The following is a 20123-nucleotide window of genomic DNA, read 5'->3' as shown; positions in this document are numbered from 1 at the left end:
GTTATTGTGATTATTCGCTCTGTCGAAACGGGACATAACGTGCAACGAACATTGAAAGGTAATGTCTGAATAGGCAAGCTCGCTTGGGTGTACTTTCACAGCTGACGCCAGACTTTGCTGAAAGGGTAACATTAAGACGTTATTGTGATTATTCGCTCTGTCGAAACGGGACATAACGTGCAACGAACATTGAAAGGTAATGTCTGAATAGGCAAGCTCGCTTGGGTGTACCTTCACAGCTGACGCCAGACTTTGCTGAAAGGGTAACATTAAGACGTTATTGTGATTATTCGCTCTGTCGAAACGGGACATAACGTGCAACGAACATTGAAAGGTAATGTCTGAATAGGCAAGCTCGCTTGGGTGTACTTTCACAGCTGACGCCAGACTTTGCTGAAAGGGTAACATTAAGACGTTATTGTGATTATTCGCTCTGTCGAAACGGGACATAACGTGCAACGAACATTGAAAGGTAATGTCTGAATAGGCAAGCTCGCTTGGGTGTACCTTCACAGCTGACGCCAGACTTTGCTGAAAGGGTAACATTAAGACGTTATTGTGATTATTCGCTCTGTCGAAACGGGACATAACGTGCAACGAACATTGAAAGGTAATGTCTGAATAGGCAAGCTCGCTTGGGTGTACTTTCACAGCTGACGCCAGACTTTGCTGAAAGGGTAACATTAAGACGTTATTGTGATTATTCGCTCTGTCGAAACGGGACATAACGTGCAACGAACATTGAAAGGTAATGTCTGAATAGGCAAGCTCGCTTGGGTGTACTTTCACAGCTGACGCCAGACTTTGCTGAAAGGGTAACATTAAGACGTTATTGTGATTATTCGCTCTGTCGAAACGGGACATAACGTGCAACGAACATTGAAAGGTAATGTCTGAATAGGCAAGCTCGCTTGGGTGTACTTTCACAGCTGACGCCAGACTTTGCTGAAAGGGTAACATTAAGACGTTATTGTGATTATTCGCTCTGTCGAAACGGGACATAACGTGCAACGAACATTGAAAGGTAATGTCTGAATAGGCAAGCTCGCTTGGGTGTACTTTCACAGCTGACGCCAGACTTTGCTGAAAGGGTAACATTAAGACGTTATTGTGATTATTCGCTCTGTCGAAACGGGACATAACGTGCAACGAACATTGAAAGGTAATGTCTGAATAGGCAAGCTCGCTTGGGTGTACTTTCACAGCTGACGCCAGACTTTGCTGAAAGGGTAACATTAAGACGTTATTGTGATTATTCGCTCTGTCGAAACGGGACATAACGTGCAACGAACATTGAAAGGTAATGTCTGAATAGGCAAGCTCGCTTGGGTGTACTTTCACAGCTGACGCCAGACTTTGCTGAAAGGGTAACATTAAGACGTTATTGTGATTATTCGCTCTGTCGAAACGGGACATAACGTGCAACGAACATTGAAAGGTAATGTCTGAATAGGCAAGCTCGCTTGGGTGTACTTTCACAGCTGACGCCAGACTTTGCTGAAAGGGTAACATTAAGACGTTATTGTGATTATTCGCTCTGTCGAAACGGGACATAACGTGCAACGAATATTGAAAGGTAATGTCTGAATAGGCAAGCTCGCTTGGGTGTACTTTCACAGCTGACGCCAGACTTTGCTGAAAGGGTAACATTAAGACGTTATTGTGATTATTCGCTCTGTCGAAACGGGACATAACGTGCAACGAACATTGAAAGGTAATGTCTGAATAGGCAAGCTCGCTTGGGTGTACCTTCACAGCTGACGCCAGACTTTGCTGAAAGGGTAACATTAAGACGTTATTGTGATTATTCGCTCTGTCGAAACGGGACATAACGTGCAACGAACATTGAAAGGTAATGTCTGAATAGGCAAGCTCGCTTGGGTGTACTTTCACAGCTGACGCCAGACTTTGCTGAAAGGGTAACATTAAGACGTTATTGTGATTATTCGCTCTGTCGAAACGGGACATAACGTGCAACGAACATTGAAAGGTAATGTCTGAATAGGCAAGCTCGCTTGGGTGTACTTTCACAGCTGACGCCAGACTTTGCTGAAAGGGTAACATTAAGACGTTATTGTGATTATTCGCTCTGTCGAAACGGGACATAACGTGCAACGAACATTGAAAGGTAATGTCTGAATAGGCAAGCTCGCTTGGGTGTACTTTCACAGCTGACGCCAGACTTTGCTGAAAGGGTAACATTAAGACGTTATTGTGATTATTCGCTCTGTCGAAACGGGACATAACGTGCAACGAACATTGAAAGGTAATGTCTGAATAGGCAAGCTCGCTTGGGTGTACTTTCACAGCTGACGCCAGACTTTGCTGAAAGGGTAACATTAAGACGTTATTGTGATTATTCGCTCTGTCGAAACGGGACATAACGTGCAACGAACATTGAAAGGTAATGTCTGAATAGGCAAGCTCGCTTGGGTGTACCTTCACAGCTGACGCCAGACTTTGCTGAAAGGGTAACATTAAGACGTTATTGTGATTATTCGCTCTGTCGAAACGGGACATAACGTGCAACGAACATTGAAAGGTAATGTCTGAATAGGCAAGCTCGCTTGGGTGTACTTTCACAGCTGACGCCAGACTTTGCTGAAAGGGTAACATTAAGACGTTATTGTGATTATTCGCTCTGTCGAAACGGGACATAACGTGCAACGAACATTGAAAGGTAATGTCTGAATAGGCAAGCTCGCTTGGGTGTACTTTCACAGCTGACGCCAGACTTTGCTGAAAGGGTAACATTAAGACGTTATTGTGATTATTCGCTCTGTCGAAACGGGACATAACGTGCAACGAACATTGAAAGGTAATGTCTGAATAGGCAAGCTCGCTTGGGTGTACTTTCACAGCTGACGCCAGACTTTGCTGAAAGGGTAACATTAAGACGTTATTGTGATTATTCGCTCTGTCGAAACGGGACATAACGTGCAACGAACATTGAAAGGTAATGTCTGAATAGGCAAGCTCGCTTGGGTGTACTTTCACAGCTGACGCCAGACTTTGCTGAAAGGGTAACATTAAGACGTTATTGTGATTATTCGCTCTGTCGAAACGGGACATAACGTGCAACGAACATTGAAAGGTAATGTCTGAATAGGCAAGCTCGCTTGGGTGTACTTTCACAGCTGACGCCAGACTTTGCTGAAAGGGTAACATTAAGACGTTATTGTGATTATTCGCTCTGTCGAAACGGGACATAACGTGCAACGAACATTGAAAGGTAATGTCTGAATAGGCAAGCTCGCTTGGGTGTACTTTCACAGCTGACGCCAGACTTTGCTGAAAGGGTAACATTAAGACGTTATTGTGATTATTCGCTCTGTCGAAACGGGACATAACGTGCAACGAACATTGAAAGGTAATGTCTGAATAGGCAAGCTCGCTTGGGTGTACCTTCACAGCTGACGCCAGACTTTGCTGAAAGGGTAACATTAAGACGTTATTGTGATTATTCGCTCTGTCGAAACGGGACATAACGTGCAACGAACATTGAAAGGTAATGTCTGAATAGGCAAGCTCGCTTGGGTGTACTTTCACAGCTGACGCCAGACTTTGCTGAAAGGGTAACATTAAGACGTTATTGTGATTATTCGCTCTGTCGAAACGGGACATAACGTGCAACGAACATTGAAAGGTAATGTCTGAATAGGCAAGCTCGCTTGGGTGTACTTTCACAGCTGACGCCAGACTTTGCTGAAAGGGTAACATTAAGACGTTATTGTGATTATTCGCTCTGTCGAAACGGGACATAACGTGCAACGAACATTGAAAGGTAATGTCTGAATAGGCAAGCTCGCTTGGGTGTACTTTCACAGCTGACGCCAGACTTTGCTGAAAGGGTAACATTAAGACGTTATTGTGATTATTCGCTCTGTCGAAACGGGACATAACGTGCAACGAACATTGAAAGGTAATGTCTGAATAGGCAAGCTCGCTTGGGTGTACTTTCACAGCTGACGCCAGACTTTGCTGAAAGGGTAACATTAAGACGTTATTGTGATTATTCGCTCTGTCGAAACGGGACATAACGTGCAACGAACATTGAAAGGTAATGTCTGAATAGGCAAGCTCGCTTGGGTGTACCTTCACAGCTGACGCCAGACTTTGCTGAAAGGGTAACATTAAGACGTTATTGTGATTATTCGCTCTGTCGAAACGGGACATAACGTGCAACGAACATTGAAAGGTAATGTCTGAATAGGCAAGCTCGCTTGGGTGTACTTTCACAGCTGACGCCAGACTTTGCTGAAAGGGTAACATTAAGACGTTATTGTGATTATTCGCTCTGTCGAAACGGGACATAACGTGCAACGAACATTGAAAGGTAATGTCTGAATAGGCAAGCTCGCTTGGGTGTACTTTCACAGCTGACGCCAGACTTTGCTGAAAGGGTAACATTAAGACGTTATTGTGATTATTCGCTCTGTCGAAACGGGACATAACGTGCAACGAACATTGAAAGGTAATGTCTGAATAGGCAAGCTCGCTTGGGTGTACTTTCACAGCTGACGCCAGACTTTGCTGAAAGGGTAACATTAAGACGTTATTGTGATTATTCGCTCTGTCGAAACGGGACATAACGTGCAACGAACATTGAAAGGTAATGTCTGAATAGGCAAGCTCGCTTGGGTGTACTTTCACAGCTGACGCCAGACTTTGCTGAAAGGGTAACATTAAGACGTTATTGTGATTATTCGCTCTGTCGAAACGGGACATAACGTGCAACGAACATTGAAAGGTAATGTCTGAATAGGCAAGCTCGCTTGGGTGTACTTTCACAGCTGACGCCAGACTTTGCTGAAAGGGTAACATTAAGACGTTATTGTGATTATTCGCTCTGTCGAAACGGGACATAACGTGCAACGAACATTGAAAGGTAATGTCTGAATAGGCAAGCTCGCTTGGGTGTACTTTCACAGCTGACGCCAGACTTTGCTGAAAGGGTAACATTAAGACGTTATTGTGATTATTCGCTCTGTCGAAACGGGACATAACGTGCAACGAACATTGAAAGGTAATGTCTGAATAGGCAAGCTCGCTTGGGTGTACTTTCACAGCTGACGCCAGACTTTGCTGAAAGGGTAACATTCGTTTACAAATAACCCCTGCCTGTCGTGTATCACATCCTCACCAAACACGCGAAAACGCGCAATTCAAAACGTCCAAATCAGATATTACATCTGTCCATGATAAGTCATACTTTCAAGTTATATGGAGATACCCATTGAAACCATCTCGATAGCTATCACGGGTAATATGCAACGACCAAAACAACACAGAGTCAATAGCGTATGGCGATACTACACATGTATGTGTGGGTCGTGCTATCCAATTCCTGAACATGTACCGCCATTCAGCTTGATTTGCCACAGTGGGAAACAGATGCTGCGCCACATTATAGTTCCCTGATATATGCATAGTCTTACTGACAAATTGGTTGTATAACCCAAAAGGGCAACCGTTTAGTCCTGGTGTGTGTTGCCCTTCATGATAGCAATCGATAGTGGTGGGTACAGCAGTAAAAAATCCGTTATTCTAAAGTTTCGACTTTAACTCCAACGCGCAGAAAGTTCACCCCCGCAAACATCCAACGATACGCGAGAAACGTGCAGCTGTTCTTGAAGAAAGGACAGTTCGTTTATCACGATGCACGTCTTCTCTTCATTGGATCCATCGGAACATCAATTACTGTAATTATGCCTAACTCATACTCATACGAAGACGGAAGAGGGTTTCAAGGGGACAAGTAATTTCTTCATTTAAAACATTTTGCGAAGGATGCTGACAGTGATACTGTCACTTTTCTGCATAATCCACAAAAATATCAAGCATCAAGCATTTCGGATTTGACACTGTCGTAATTCTATTTCGAAGATTGGACCTCAATGATGCTCTGAGTTGTTTTCGTTAACGAAATTATGAATAAAAGAGAAACACAATCATTGAAAAAGGATTTCATTATATTTTTAAATGAGAGAGTTTGGCTTTACGCCGCTTTGAATATTTCAGTTATACATGGAGCATTATGTGTCGGGTTATTGTGACAGGAAATGTCGATGTCTTAGACTTTGCCAAATGACATTGAACATTTTTTAAAATTCCAGATAAAGTATTCATCTTTGATGACTTGGCTGCAGATATGTTCAAGCTGATATATCGTCGACCTAAATCAGTTTTCAGGAATGTTTTATTGCTTTTTCATTTTCAATAGTGTGGTCTGGTAGCCAGGTAGAGAATGTTTTGCACGTGAAGCCGATTTATTGTGCCTACCACCCCGTTCCCCGCAGTGGAATGCTGTAATATTAGTTATATTTCCACTCCCTCACTTATTTGGCAACTGCATCCATACTGTTTATTAGTATATTTTGCATCTAGTACAAAGAGGTTAAAGATGGTATTTGTTGTTGCCCTGTCTGGTGCTCGGTATTAAGGGACTAAAACAAGGACTGGTCGGCTTGAAGTCAGCCCATGCCTGGTGTCCCACGTCACGACGTTGCTGGAATAATACTAAAAACGGCGGAAAACTATAGTCACTCACTCACTCAGTGACACAACTGACTGACTGAAAACCTTCCAGTATTAATTGCATTTTAATCCTATGTTCCTCGTCTCAGTGTTTTTGGATGCAATCACTCACTGACTTTTTCTTTTGACCGCGGCGGGAATCATTCGTTTCCTGTGTCGCCGGTCGTAACAATTTATCAGTATCTCTGGCTAATACTTGTTTCCGATGCCTTTGTACGAAACGCGATAGATTTGACCTTTCTGGTGAACAACGTAATTAAGAGAAGCGCCAGAGGAAATCTCTCTTGCATCACTTCAGCTGCAAATAAGTCCGTACGTTGTGATGGGACAAAAATCGTGACATGTACGGTTATGCAAAGAGAAGGTATTAATAATTTAGCATTTTGAAGACACAAAAAAGTGTTCTTTTTTACACGATTATGGTAGTGACTAGTGATGTCATAGTTTTTGGTGACCCTCCCCTGATTCCCCCTGACCCACCCATCCCTATGATAAATGACCAGCCCCTTATTTGTCTCACCGTATTGACTGTTCAAACCTTTTATCACATACTGTTACATATTCAGGGTATTGGCTTCGATACACTGACTTGTGCCAATCTGAAGCATGCCTGTATAGCCCAAAGACCTTTGTCAAGCTGCAGACATCGCATTATTAATTTTACACCAAATATTTAATGTTTGAACAGTAGTACGAGCCACCAAGGTGGGTTATATTCACCGGCTAAAATGTATACCCGTTTATGTACATAACAGGCTTCTCCACTCCAGTGTAACGACATCCCAATCTACTGTACAATCTAATCTACACCGGCTCCTACCTGTATATATACTATACTCTGCACATCACTTGCTTGATAAGGGTGTTGGAACCGGCACCGAAACGTCACTCCTAATTGTAATAAATAAATAGTTCCTTCATATATTCTTATCCTTACTAATATTCACGACAATAACTGAAAAAAACAATTTCAGTTATAGTATTAAAGCCGGAAAGCACCACATCCACGTGAAAAGGACCTGATGAACATGTAGTGGGGGAGTGTAGCTTACATTCAGTAATATTCGTTCTAGATAGCAGAGGGCACAGGCGGCTCAGTCGCCTTAGGCGCTAGATTCGCTGTGCAGTATTGCGTTCCGTTGGGAAGACAGAAACCTATGATCGTGGGTTCAAATCCTGTTTCGCCCCGATTGTTAGGATAGTCAGCACCATACCCTTATATATATATATATATATACTGGAATGCTGGAATACTGTTCACTCAGTCTAGATAACAACATATGTCGCTTCTGAAGAAAAACGTAATATGTGATTTTGGATATCTCTCACTGTTTTTTTTATATTCATTATAATTTTGGACTGCCAAATTGTTGTACCTTATATGAACCTCATATGGTGGCATCTACTCTGTTCTGTGAATCTACAGTTTCACATGACAACCTTTTATTATCCTCATCACCTGTTTCAAGTATACATGATGCTAGTCTGTCTCTCTCGCCTCTCTAGTAGGGTTGTAAGGTTATACAAGTTTATATTTTTTTTATTTACTTCCTACCTCCCGGCCCACAGGAATATAGTGACTTTCATGTCTACGTGAACACACTTCTAATGGTGTCCGTTTTTAGATTCATACCTGTATACGGCACAGTTACCCATTACACATCAATACGTTGCTGACGGACTTGAAAATATTTTGAAGACATGTTCTGTCAGAAAATCTTTCCGAAACATTCGACTACGTGTTATTAAGAACTTATAATAACTGTTTGTAATTGATCCTCAACTGAATAAGTTACACTTGCATCTGAATGTTTTAAAACATTAACACAATTTTGTCATCTGCCTTTGTTGAAAGACAAAGATACGAACTCAGTCGTTTGCTGTAAGGAGACATTTGTATTGCACGCGTATAATTAATTGGTCGAGTCTAATTTTGTACAGGGAACACATATTTGTTTCTATTTCTAAGAGAGATCAAATAATCCATCGTCGTTTTCCTTACATTCCCTCAACCCTCTGTCAAAACATATTTAACATGCATGTAGCAGACATGCTTTACTACAGACAAACGTGTGCAGAACTTATCCCCCAGCCGATCGGAACCTTTTGTTTGCCCGTAAGGAACAAATATCAAACTACGGATTATGACCCTTCGTCAGACAGCACGGTACACTTTGTCGTGAGTTTCACGAGAAGGTTAATGTCTTCAATATGCGCAACTTTGGATTTCCTCCAACATTAAGCAGATCCCCCGTGATATGACACAAATACATCTACATGAACAGTAAGTTAAAAACGTCGAAAACCCTATCTCTCACACACGAGAGAACCAACAGCATCTTACCCACGTGTACTGAGTCAGGTGAGGATAAGCTTTAATTCATTTCAAGGAGTCCAGCTTGCAAACAGGACCATCTCTATTTCAATGGGGCCCTATTCCAATTACATACGCAATAGTGCAAACTGTCGTTCGATTCAACTTTGCTCAAAGCTATTCGAGTGAAGCCAAACAGCTGTCAAATGCACTGCCTTATTGTCACTTGTTAGGCCGTCAGATCCCACTTTCGCCGAGTATTTATTTTAGATACCTGTCATTGAAATGGCTTTGATTTAAATTGCCCTCCTACAGCGACCGAAGTCTGCCAAAATGTCACCCGAGTTCCATTCGCCAGGCTTTTGGTCTCCTCCAAATCGTCTGTAATTGTCAAGGTGCAGTTGTGTTTGGTTTTTAAGTGTCGCAGCCTTCTTTCAATTCAGCTTCATGAAAAATTGTTTGAAGAAATTAAAGTTAACAAACAAACATATTAAAGTTTCAATTAGATGTGTGAGATGCAGTTACGAAAAATATGTTTTATAACAATCGACTTACAGCAAGGGTCATTTCAATGAACGAATTAGAAATACATAAACAATATTGTTCGTCAGTCACTACATGATGATATGTGTAACACAGTAATAATAATAATAATAATAATAATAATAATAATAATAACTACAGATTTATATAGCGCTGGTATCCAGTTCGAAGAACTGCTCAAAACTGCTTCATTTGAGTCTACACAAAAAAGAGACATTACACAGCTAGGAAAACACAAAGCCTCAATACTCAAGTCTGTTACTTTTCGATTTTCAATATTATCGTCTCAAGGATAATCGTAACTATTAAATGTTTCTCTGGATGACCCTGTCGATGGTCGATGGATTTAGTTACGCAATTACACATGTTCAGCCATTTATACTCATTATTTCATACAAAAAGATTCAAATGACAAGCACGAGTGGTTCTTAGTCAAAATGCAAAGCTTGTGAAGTGATTCGATGTGTTTGCAAGGTCTCCTTCATTCTACAAATGTATTCGACAGATGAATGGGCATAATGGTCAATCAGTGGAATAAGAACGTTAAGATTTGTGGGGATATACTTGTACTTCAAAAGTGGCAAACACATGTTAAGCAAATATATAATTTTCAATTAACGGAACCCCATATTATCTACTGAATCAATTCTTTTAATTCAATTAGAAGCAGGAAATATACTTTAACCCGTTTAGAGTACTTAACATTACACTCTGGATGGTTGATTTCCTCTCAATGCAATCTTGACTAGAATGATTACACAATATCATCCTATAGCTAGCTCCCATAAACCACACACTCTTGGAGTTAAGATGTATATTTATTTACATAACTAGTCCTGTTTATGTATTTTCTCAAGTTGTCGACAGAACTGGCTTATTCTCTTTGGGGGCACGGGTGGCCCAGTCGTCTAAGGCGCCGCGATCCGTTGTGCACAGTTGTGTCCCTTGGGAACGCCAGAAACCTATGATTGTGGGTTCGAATCCCGGTTCGCCCCGATTATGTTTCCAGGTTTGTCAGAACCCATACCCGTGCTCGTGGATTTCACCGAAGTGGTAGACCTGCATCACTTCGGGCTTTCCTCCCACATTAAGTTGACACATCGTGATATAACTGGAATAATGTTAAAAGCGGCGTTAAACCCAACTCACTCACTCACATATTCCCTGTTGCTAATAGAGCAAACTACCTCAAAGTGGGAAGGTTCCATCAATGATAGAATAGAATCTCCCAATTTGCCTACAGTCGACAAATCAGCAGACCAAAAAGGCTGCAAGTAACCAGACATAAAGGGTGTACCCCTTATATGTCATTCCCACGCATATCTCCGTCTTCCCAGTTGAGATGGGACAAAACATCGAAGTGTTGTCATTTGCTTCACTGCGCCCTACATGTGCCCAGTGAATGTCTAGAGACGTCAAATACCAAACGTAACATGCCTGCAGGTTCTACCTGTCTGTCACGATTTACCCAAGAAACCTGGATGTGCGTAACGGAATCGTAAATATAAAACGTCAACGCCTGAGAATAACTGTCTCGATCATCCACCGAGACCGATTCTATTGGGCGCTAAAGGCAAAATAGAGGTAAACATTATATGAAGGGATCACGGAAAATCAGTGATGACACCAGGTGTTAGCGAAAGGTGTAACACCGTCAATAACGTTGCATCGAACAGGGACTTAGTATTATATTACCAACTGATTTCTGTCCACATCTTGGACAGGTGGGCATAGGGTTTGGTTCTTTAAAGGGGCAAAACGACCGAAGGCTGTTCTTAGCGCCCTCCACGACGACGTTCCTGGAATATTGATAAAAGAAGTGCAAAATTCACTCACTCATTCATCAACTCATGAACTTGAAATTTCCTTAGTGCTTCTATTTTACGTCACTGATAAAATGCTGCGAATCTACTTAAAGATCGCCCTGTCGGAGGTATTGATTATAACACGAACCACATGTACGAATATTCATAAAGGTTACATACCGTGAGAGGATTATAACAGGCATTGCTGATCAACGATACCATCAAAGAAGATACATGTATCTTAGCGACAGCTTACTTATGTTTATTCTGTTTCAGAGAGTCAGCTAGACTTTAAGAGATTATTTACTCCTTATCCTCGCACTGCTGCCAAGCACATCATATTATTGATATTATTGATATTCTCTCCCCAGTAAGTAGCTAACAATATAATATCGCGATGTAACTGAAATGCTGTTCAAAGCGGCGTTATACCAAACTTATGTAACTGACATGGATTATCAACTACATCTAAAGTGAAAATTCACCTTATATGCAGCAAAGATATACAAAAATACGTATACACATTCTTCACTACCCGCCTGTAAACCCGGCGCAAGTTGGTGTGAGGTGAGGTGAAATGGGGTTTAACGTCTTGTCCAAGATTATTGCACTTATATAGCGACGTGCATGTACGTTTGTGTGTTTGTGTGGCTGCTTGTACTAGTCCGGACTGATGCCGATTTATAGTGCTAGATCACTGAGATACCATGCCGCAGTTTAACACGAATACCCCACTCAGACACAGTATACTGACTCCGAGCCGACCAGTCCTTGTTTTAGCCCCTTAATGCCGAGCGCCAGACAGGGTAACAACAAGTACCATCTTTTAACGTCTTTTGGTATGACGCGGCCGGGAATCGAACGCAGGGCCTTCCCCTCTCCGGGCGGACGCTCTACCACTAGACCACGGAGGCGGTCGGCGCAAGTTTGATACTAAATAATTATCACTTATCGCCACTTGCATCAGTTATAGAAATATATGCACTTTCTTTCTTATCTCCCTGATTACGGAAACCTTTTTGGTCCATTTGTTGGTTTTGTTGGTTTGTTTTTTCGATACTATCTTGAAATTTCAAGATACTAAGTTGAAATGATCTTGAAATTTCCAGATGATTATCTTGAAATTTCAACTTAGTATCTTGACATTTCAAAATCATTAACCTTCAAATTTCAACTTATGTATCTTCAAATTTCAAATTAGCATCTTGACATTTAAACATAACATCTTGAAATTTCAAGAATAAAAGAAAACAAACAAATGGCCCTAAAAGGCTTCCGTACCCTGATAATTAGATTAAAATACTTTGGGGCTGTTTTACTAATCATCGCCTGAGGAACTGCAAAAATATTCTTAGAGAACTTACATGTATGTCTTTAAAAAGAGAATTAATCATTTATTAATGATATGAATTAGTTTGTGATTTTCTGTTTCAGAACACGGTGCGAATGACCTATTACGACAACGATACAACAGTGATGGTGATTGTATGTGGCGACACCGGCGTACAGAGTGACGACAGACTTATTTTTTGTGTCTACCAGTTCATTGCCATGTTCGCCGCACCCACACTTATAATGGTGTTCTGCTATATGTTCGTCATCCATGTGTTGTGGATTAGTTCTCGGCAGCTGCTCAACTTGACTACACCTATGTCAGAGAGGTATTTAAGTGCTCCTGGTTGAGATAGAAAAATATTTATTTGGTCGTTTGTGAGTTTATTTTAGAAGATAATTGTACAATCATGACTTAGAACTTGTACCTATCCCCTACAAGGAGTGTACCTATCCCGTGTCAGTGCTGATCTTTTGTAAATGACGTGGTCCAAATTGTCCTCATGTTATGGTAATTGGGAATCTTAAACCGGGAAAATTGCAGATGCCCTGGTGTGTTGGAGGGATATGTGGTTGATGGTGATGAACGACGGTCTCCTGTTGTGTAGAAGTAAAGATGCCTACACCGGACATACGAATCTACAAGAGGTGCTCAAATCTGTTGTGAACAGATCAAAGTGTAGTAACAAACTTTGTAATGTTGGTTTGTTGTTTGTTTGTTTGTTGTTTAACGCCGCACTCAGCAATATTACAGCTATATGACGGCGGTCTGTAAATAATCGAGTCTGGACCAGACAATCCAGTGATTGACAACATGAGCATCGATCCCTCAATTGGGATCGATGACATGCATGTATCAACCAAGTCAGCGAGCCTGACCACCCGATCCCATTAGTCGCCTTTTACGACAAGCATAGACGACTTTTTCTATCCCGGATGTCCACGGGCCAAACATTGTAATGAAACTAATTCATGTAGTGAATGAGTGAGTGAGCGAGTGAGTTGGGTTTATCACCACTTTTTACAGTATTCCAGTTATATCACTGCGCGTCAGCTTATTGTGGGAGGAAAGACCAAAGTGATGCAGGTCTAAGACGTCTACCACTTCGGTGAAACCCACGAGCACGGGTATGGTTCTGAAAACATAGCAACATAATCGGGGCGAACCGGGATTCGAACCCAAAATCATAGGTTTCTGGTGTGCCTAAGGGACGCAACTCTGCACAGCAAATTGCGGCGCCTTTGACGACTAGGCCAGTCGTGACCCAGTCACATATCCAGAACACACAAATGTATGGTAGTTGTGTATGTTGGCGATGCACCTCACTTGACCAAGAACGAGTCTATTCTACAATACTAATGTATAAAATAGTGACGAAACATTCCATAATGATAAGAAATTAAGAGCGCCATGCCACCCTTGCTCAGAAGTTTTTTTTATCAAGGTTACAACCTTCAAGGCCAGTAAAGCTTTCAAAACGTGTGGAGGACATGTCCAAATTTAAGGCATCAGTGACAAAAATGATGTCAAATGCAATTCCCTTTTTGACTTGTATCATATAGGCCCGTGTTTTTTTCAGGTGAATAGTTGACTTGTCTTTGCCTACGTTTGTGACGGGTGCCATCGGTGGGGCAGGATACGCACCCCTTTTCGCGAACACCTGGTATCATCCCTTTTTTATTGTGATTCATAAACACATGCTCATGATATAGTCGGAATCGTACATTCGACTTTAAGCAGATATTTCTTATGAATATGGAAAGGGTCCTGTCGCTTTTATTTCAGGCATACCTTGTCAAGATAAAGTTCATTTATGAATTCAGAGTTTAGAATGTGACCTAGGGGACAACAACATCCTCAAAAATATTAACGTCTTATGACAATGGTAAAACGCAAACATGGACGTTTGACATCTAATACATAGCAATACCGATATTCATAAGAAACTACAATAGATGACCATTCCTTTGGGTCTCATCGTCCTATCTCAGTCACGAAGCAAAAACTAAAGGTTAAATGTAAAAGTTTTAGAAAAGTGGGTGAATAGGTTTTCTAAATGCAAATTTGATAAGAACATTTTCAAAGCGCAGCAAGTCTTGGATTAAGTGGCATGTGAATAACGGTGACTGGTTTACCATTAACAAGAGGTCGGAAATGCCATCAGCGCAATTTGGGTACCTATAATGGCAACAGCCACTACCCCTGGGGACAAGATGGTACATATGTCTTGGGTAAATGCTACATATGATTTAATTAGGAAAGCAACATTTAACATATGTGCTCTGCAAAACAGAGAAATTATTTGTGTTTTTCTTTCCATCTCGAACTGAAGCCAAACGGATTTATGCCGAGTTGCATTCCGACTCCCGATGTGCTTACAGTATTCAAATATCAATCAATAATAGACTTTCTGCGTAGAGTTGTCGATTTTCATTTCTACAGTGGGTGAGTTCACGACATATCTTGATATCACGAACCTTAAGTAAATACAACGCTTCTAAACAACCGTATGTGTTACAGACCATATTTTTAGTTGACGGACCACAACAATTTGCTGTTTGAAAATATCTGTTCTGATGTTTGTATTTCAATTCGACTGGGTAGTACAAAAACACACTCTGGGAATCATAAAGGTTAGATTAGACGCTAATAGGCAGTGATATCCTGAGCGGCATTTGCGTAGGATAATACCTTAACGTGTATTTTCTAAAACCAAGTGTTTTTTAGAACATTTAGTGATGTATTGACATACATGTACGTGTTTTATTAACAGTTTTTGTTGCTTTGCAGTAAAAGCGATAGCTTCACTTCAGATGATACTCTGAAAAGATTGACAGTGTTAGACACGCCAACTCAGACGCGGCATTGGCACCGATGTCGCCGTAATCTCGTCAACAGAGCAACACGAGAACATAGCGTAGAAGTGCTGCGAGCTAGACGACAGGTGAGAAAAAGCAGGGGCCGCCGTGTCGTGGTGTCGCAGCATGTTTTAGAATAAGGAATTAACTTGATAAATGTTTTCCGAAAAAGGCTTCTGTTACTTACGTTCAAACAATCGAGAAATACACGTATTGAAATGTAAGATCCCACATTTATTACAAGAAAACATATTTTAAACAAATATGAAAACTAGAAGACCATTCAAATGTGCTACAGTACCGTAATTAGCATGAAAAACGATTACCGCGTAGATTTTAAACACGTTAATCTTAACGAGAAGGGTAGGGATCAGGCAATCTTTCTTCGTACATGTCTGTAAACGACTGTGTTAAACTCCTATACTAGCTTCTTGACCTTGTAGATGAATCATAGTAGGGTTATTACTATATACAGGTTTAGGGTTACATAGATAAATCTACCTACCAGGATCTAGATTGTGTGTGTGTGTGTGTGTGTGTGTGTGTGTGTGTGTGTATTCGTGTGTATGTATGTCTGCGAGTGTGTGTACACGTGTGCATGTGTGTACGTGTGTTTATGCGTGTGTGTCTATGAGTTTGTATGTAAGTGAGTATGTATCTGTATGTATATATGCATGTGCGTTTGTGCCTGTGAGTGTGTATGTGTATGTGTGATTATGCGTGTGTATCTGTGAGTGTATGTACGTGTGTGTATGTGTGTGCGTGTGTGTATCTCTGAGTATGTATGCGTTTGTCTGGTGTTTGTGTTTGTGTGTACGCATGTGTGTGTATGTCTGTATGTGTGTCTGTATGTATATATGTATGCGCGTGTATCTGTGTGCGTATGTGTATTAGTGTGTGTCGATGAGTGTCTGGGTACGTGTGTGTCTTTGTGTGTCTTTGTGTGTCTGTGAGTGTGTATGTGAGTGTGTGGGTATGTACGTGTGTGTATACGTGTGTAGGTATGTGTGTGCGTCCATGTGTGTGTGGATGCTGAACAGGATACACTGAAAGTGGTAGCTAAGCGTTGTTTCATTGCGCACAAATGCATTTATGTGATTCACTTTTGTTTTTAAGGGACCATTGTCAGCTGTGTCATCAAACATGATTTTAATACGACGTGGTACCAAAAAGTGGAATAATATCTTTCCTGTTGGCATTTGTGGATGCACTATTAGAAAGATATGCATCACATAGAAATGAAACAAAAAGAGTTTCATTTTTTACTGCTTCAAAGCCTAATATCACTTTGTGTCTGGACACCGTTTTTATGTTCAAAAAGTTCAATAGCAACTACAGAGACATCATCAATCTTGGAGGATTTATTTTGTGTTTCTTTTCCAATTCAACAAACTACTTTTTTCAAGAATATCAAAGTTACATTGATAAAACAATTTAGACAATACCAGTTGAACAATCGTTATAATTGATTGACAATATGTACATGTGAAGCCAGATCACAAAGTTCCGTTTTAATGAATGTAATGTTTTCTTTTTCAGGTTATCAAAATGCTAATAACAATTATTATAGTATTTCTCCTGTGTTGGGGGCCAAAGCTTATAATACGGATATTGCAAAGAAGGAATTCAGGAGCCTTGTGGTATCAGTCTGCCCTTATTACAAAGGTGAGTATGTTACTATGTACGTGTGTCCATTCTTAAGCGTAAGCTACTTTAGTTACGATGGTAGTCTATGTTTTTTAACTGATCATTACTTAATTTTTCATTTTGCGAAACGTGATCTCCGACAAAGATCGTACATGTCCAGAACCTAAAGCAATACTGTTAAACTCGTTCGGGAAATTTGTGAGAGGTTGACTTCAACCAAACAAAACAATGTAAGACCCAATAACCGGCTCGTAAATAGAATGGAATTAGAGCGTAAAATATCCCCTTAGTTTACGGAATTGACGTTTGTTTATTTATATCAGTATGTCCACAATATACATGACATTTGAAGGTTATATACAGCCGTCTTGTATGACAGGTTTGTTGTGTACAGTTGACTTTTCAAAAGAAGTTGTATAATCTTAACGAACAGACACGATCGCCAAGAAATAATGAATATTTTATCAAACTTTTCGGCCTCGCTTTAGATAATAACGACCGCTTAAAGAACTTTTGTTGTAGATATGCCAAATGTTTTGTTTTCATAATTTATATTATTATACTCCTCTGGAAAAGAAACACTTAGGTGAGATTAATATACTTTTAATATGAAAGTTATAAACGCATAAACGATATGTAATTAAAAACACAAGTATGATACGATCGATGATGATGGAGTATCATATCATTTGGAATTAATAATGTCATTGTTTGAAGTGTCAAAACTCTGCAACGACCTGATGTATTACCCAAACATAACAAAGCGATGCGTAATACCACATGAGAACCACATGATCAATCTACATGTATGTGCATGTTCCGCATGTGACACATCATGACTTGACATATAAAAGAGTGGGATGATCTCGGTTGCCAAACCGTTGCCTGCAACCCATGCTCTGGAATTACAGAACAACCTCGTCTGTCGATTGGAAGAAGAAGAATCGCAATCAGCAATCAGAGCATTCAGTGTGTTCCACAATCTCTCGACTTTGGTATCAGCATTAACCACATGGGGCAACATCAGCAGCAATTCCATGATGCCATGAGTCCCCACAGTGCGGAACAGCCTCCGTGAGGCACGTTATGGAGCCAGATGGCCTGTCAGAGGTGTTATTTTGACGCAACAAGGTCGTCCACAGTACAAGACCATAATTTCTGTTTTGTGGGCTAATGAAGGCATTTATTCCAATTCTTCTCTATATCCGTCCAGGGATGATTAGGCTCGTCACAGCCAGACAAAAATCATGAATTGTATTATGTAAATAGTCAAAACGTGTATTTCAAGGGAAGATATTATCCCTGTGATATGGTTCGACCATCAAAGCTAACGGTTCCATTCCGAAAGATGGTGTTCTCGGGAGATATTAAGCACACATGTTGTGCATGGTATATATCGCTGTCAATCACATTGTCAATATGCCCTTTTACATTCATCAATCCATGCTTCAACAAGCTCCAAACGCTACCGGCTAGGTATTCTAATATCAAGCCTGTCATTTGTAAATGCCGAGATTGCAATTACCTCTAATATTGCATCAATGAGACAGGCGGAGAAAAAGTCAGAGGGCATAAGAACACCGACCTGACGAATGTCATGATGTGATCAAGAGGATAAGGGGTAACAATTTTAACTCGATGTTAGCATGGTAATCTTATTCATATGCGAATGTTGCACTGTCGGGGTAAGCGTGGTGGGCAGTAATGCATGTAGGTAGGACGAGATACACTTCGACACAGTACAATGAAATGCACAGTATAATGTATGTTTCAGTGCATGTCATTTACTTCGCTGGAATAAGTGAAGTTTTCAGGCTCAGCGAATCCTCTTTGAGTGAGGATTTGGTCTAATATTTTGCTCATTATTTCTCTTTGTTGTAGCAATAGGGCCTAACAAGGGTTTTCTTCGTTCTTTGATGCTAGAAAATATGACCGCGCACTATCCCCATCCGCATCTGCAAAAATGAAAGGGATCCGTTTTAGTAAAATAATATCATTTCCTTTGAACTTGTTTCTTATCTCTGTCCTTACAGCCTACTCGTTGATACATCTTGAAGCCATGATCTCGTATTGTTGTAAAGTAGTTGAGACGTAACAAAGACATTCTGTCTTTCTCCCGATTGTACCGACTTAACACTGGACATGATTATGCATCCCATGGTGGTGCCGAGATATCAGAATGGTCTGGTGTCAGTGTTAGTCTTCCGTGACCCGACTGAGTGTGTGTCATCACTGATTTTCAGTGACCAATATATTTTCAGCACTTGTTTGCCTTTTACGCCTAAATGGAATGTGTTTCAGCAATAATCGAAATATATATTTGACCATCGAAGTTTAATATTTTCTCATCCCTGAAAAAATGGATTGTTTCTCATTGACCATCACATTGTTTGGCCCGCCTCTGAGTACATCACTCCGCACGGGGATACTGAGGTAAAATTAGTCCTCGACTCTGTATGGCTTGTTCGGAAAGTCGACTGAAATGGAACTGTGACTGAGCTGATTGAGTGTCATCGTTGGGCGTTGCTCATTTTCTCAGTCACTGGTTTACCATGTTCAAACTCGAGTATTTGCAGGCCGTTTTAACAAAGCCAGAATATTGTCCTCTTAAACAACCTTCACACACTTCCGAATGCATCACACGCCTGACAACGACATCAGTCAATCACTAAACATGTTGTAACATTCCTTTATGACCTTGGGGACCGCCTCCGTGGTCTAGTGGTAGAGCGTCCGCCCAGAGAGCGGAAGGTCCAGGGTTCGATCCCCGGCCGCGTCATAACAAAAGACGTTAAAAGATGGTAATTGTTGTTACCCTGTCTGGCGCTCGGCATTAAGGGGCTAATACAAGGACTGGTCGGCTCGGAGTTAGTATACTGTGTCTGAGTGGGGTATTCATGGTATCTCAGTGTGCTAGCACTATAAAGCCACACACACACACACGTGCATGCACATCGCTTTATAAGTGCAATAATCTTGGACGCGACGTTAAACCCAATTTCACCTCACCTCACCTTATGACCTTGGAAATGAGTATTTTTTCATCCTTATATCTATGCTTACTAGTAGTCAACTTTCCCTTCGAG

At 40.9% G+C, this 20123-nt stretch overlaps 1 protein-coding gene across 1 annotated transcript in view; it reads left to right on the top strand.

Moving 5' to 3' along the window:
• The window catches only part of LOC139479677 (QRFP-like peptide receptor), a 123399-nt gene that overhangs the window by 92872 nt on the left and 10404 nt on the right, over positions 1-20123 (top strand). Inside the window, exons 3-5 of the mRNA XM_071262523.1 lie at positions 12634-12860; positions 15323-15476; positions 16930-17055. Coding sequence (XP_071118624.1) covers positions 12634-12860; positions 15323-15476; positions 16930-17055 — 507 coding nt within the window. The remainder of the gene's footprint in view (positions 1-12633; positions 12861-15322; positions 15477-16929; positions 17056-20123) is intronic.

This window comes from Haliotis cracherodii, unplaced genomic scaffold (assembly GCF_022045235.1).
Source record: "Haliotis cracherodii isolate W230 unplaced genomic scaffold, xgHalCrac1.p SCAF_4, whole genome shotgun sequence".
Classification (NCBI taxonomy): domain Eukaryota; kingdom Metazoa; phylum Mollusca; class Gastropoda; order Lepetellida; family Haliotidae; genus Haliotis; species Haliotis cracherodii.
Note: the sequence above shows the minus strand (reverse complement) of the source record. Positions and strands in the feature narration are given on the sequence as shown.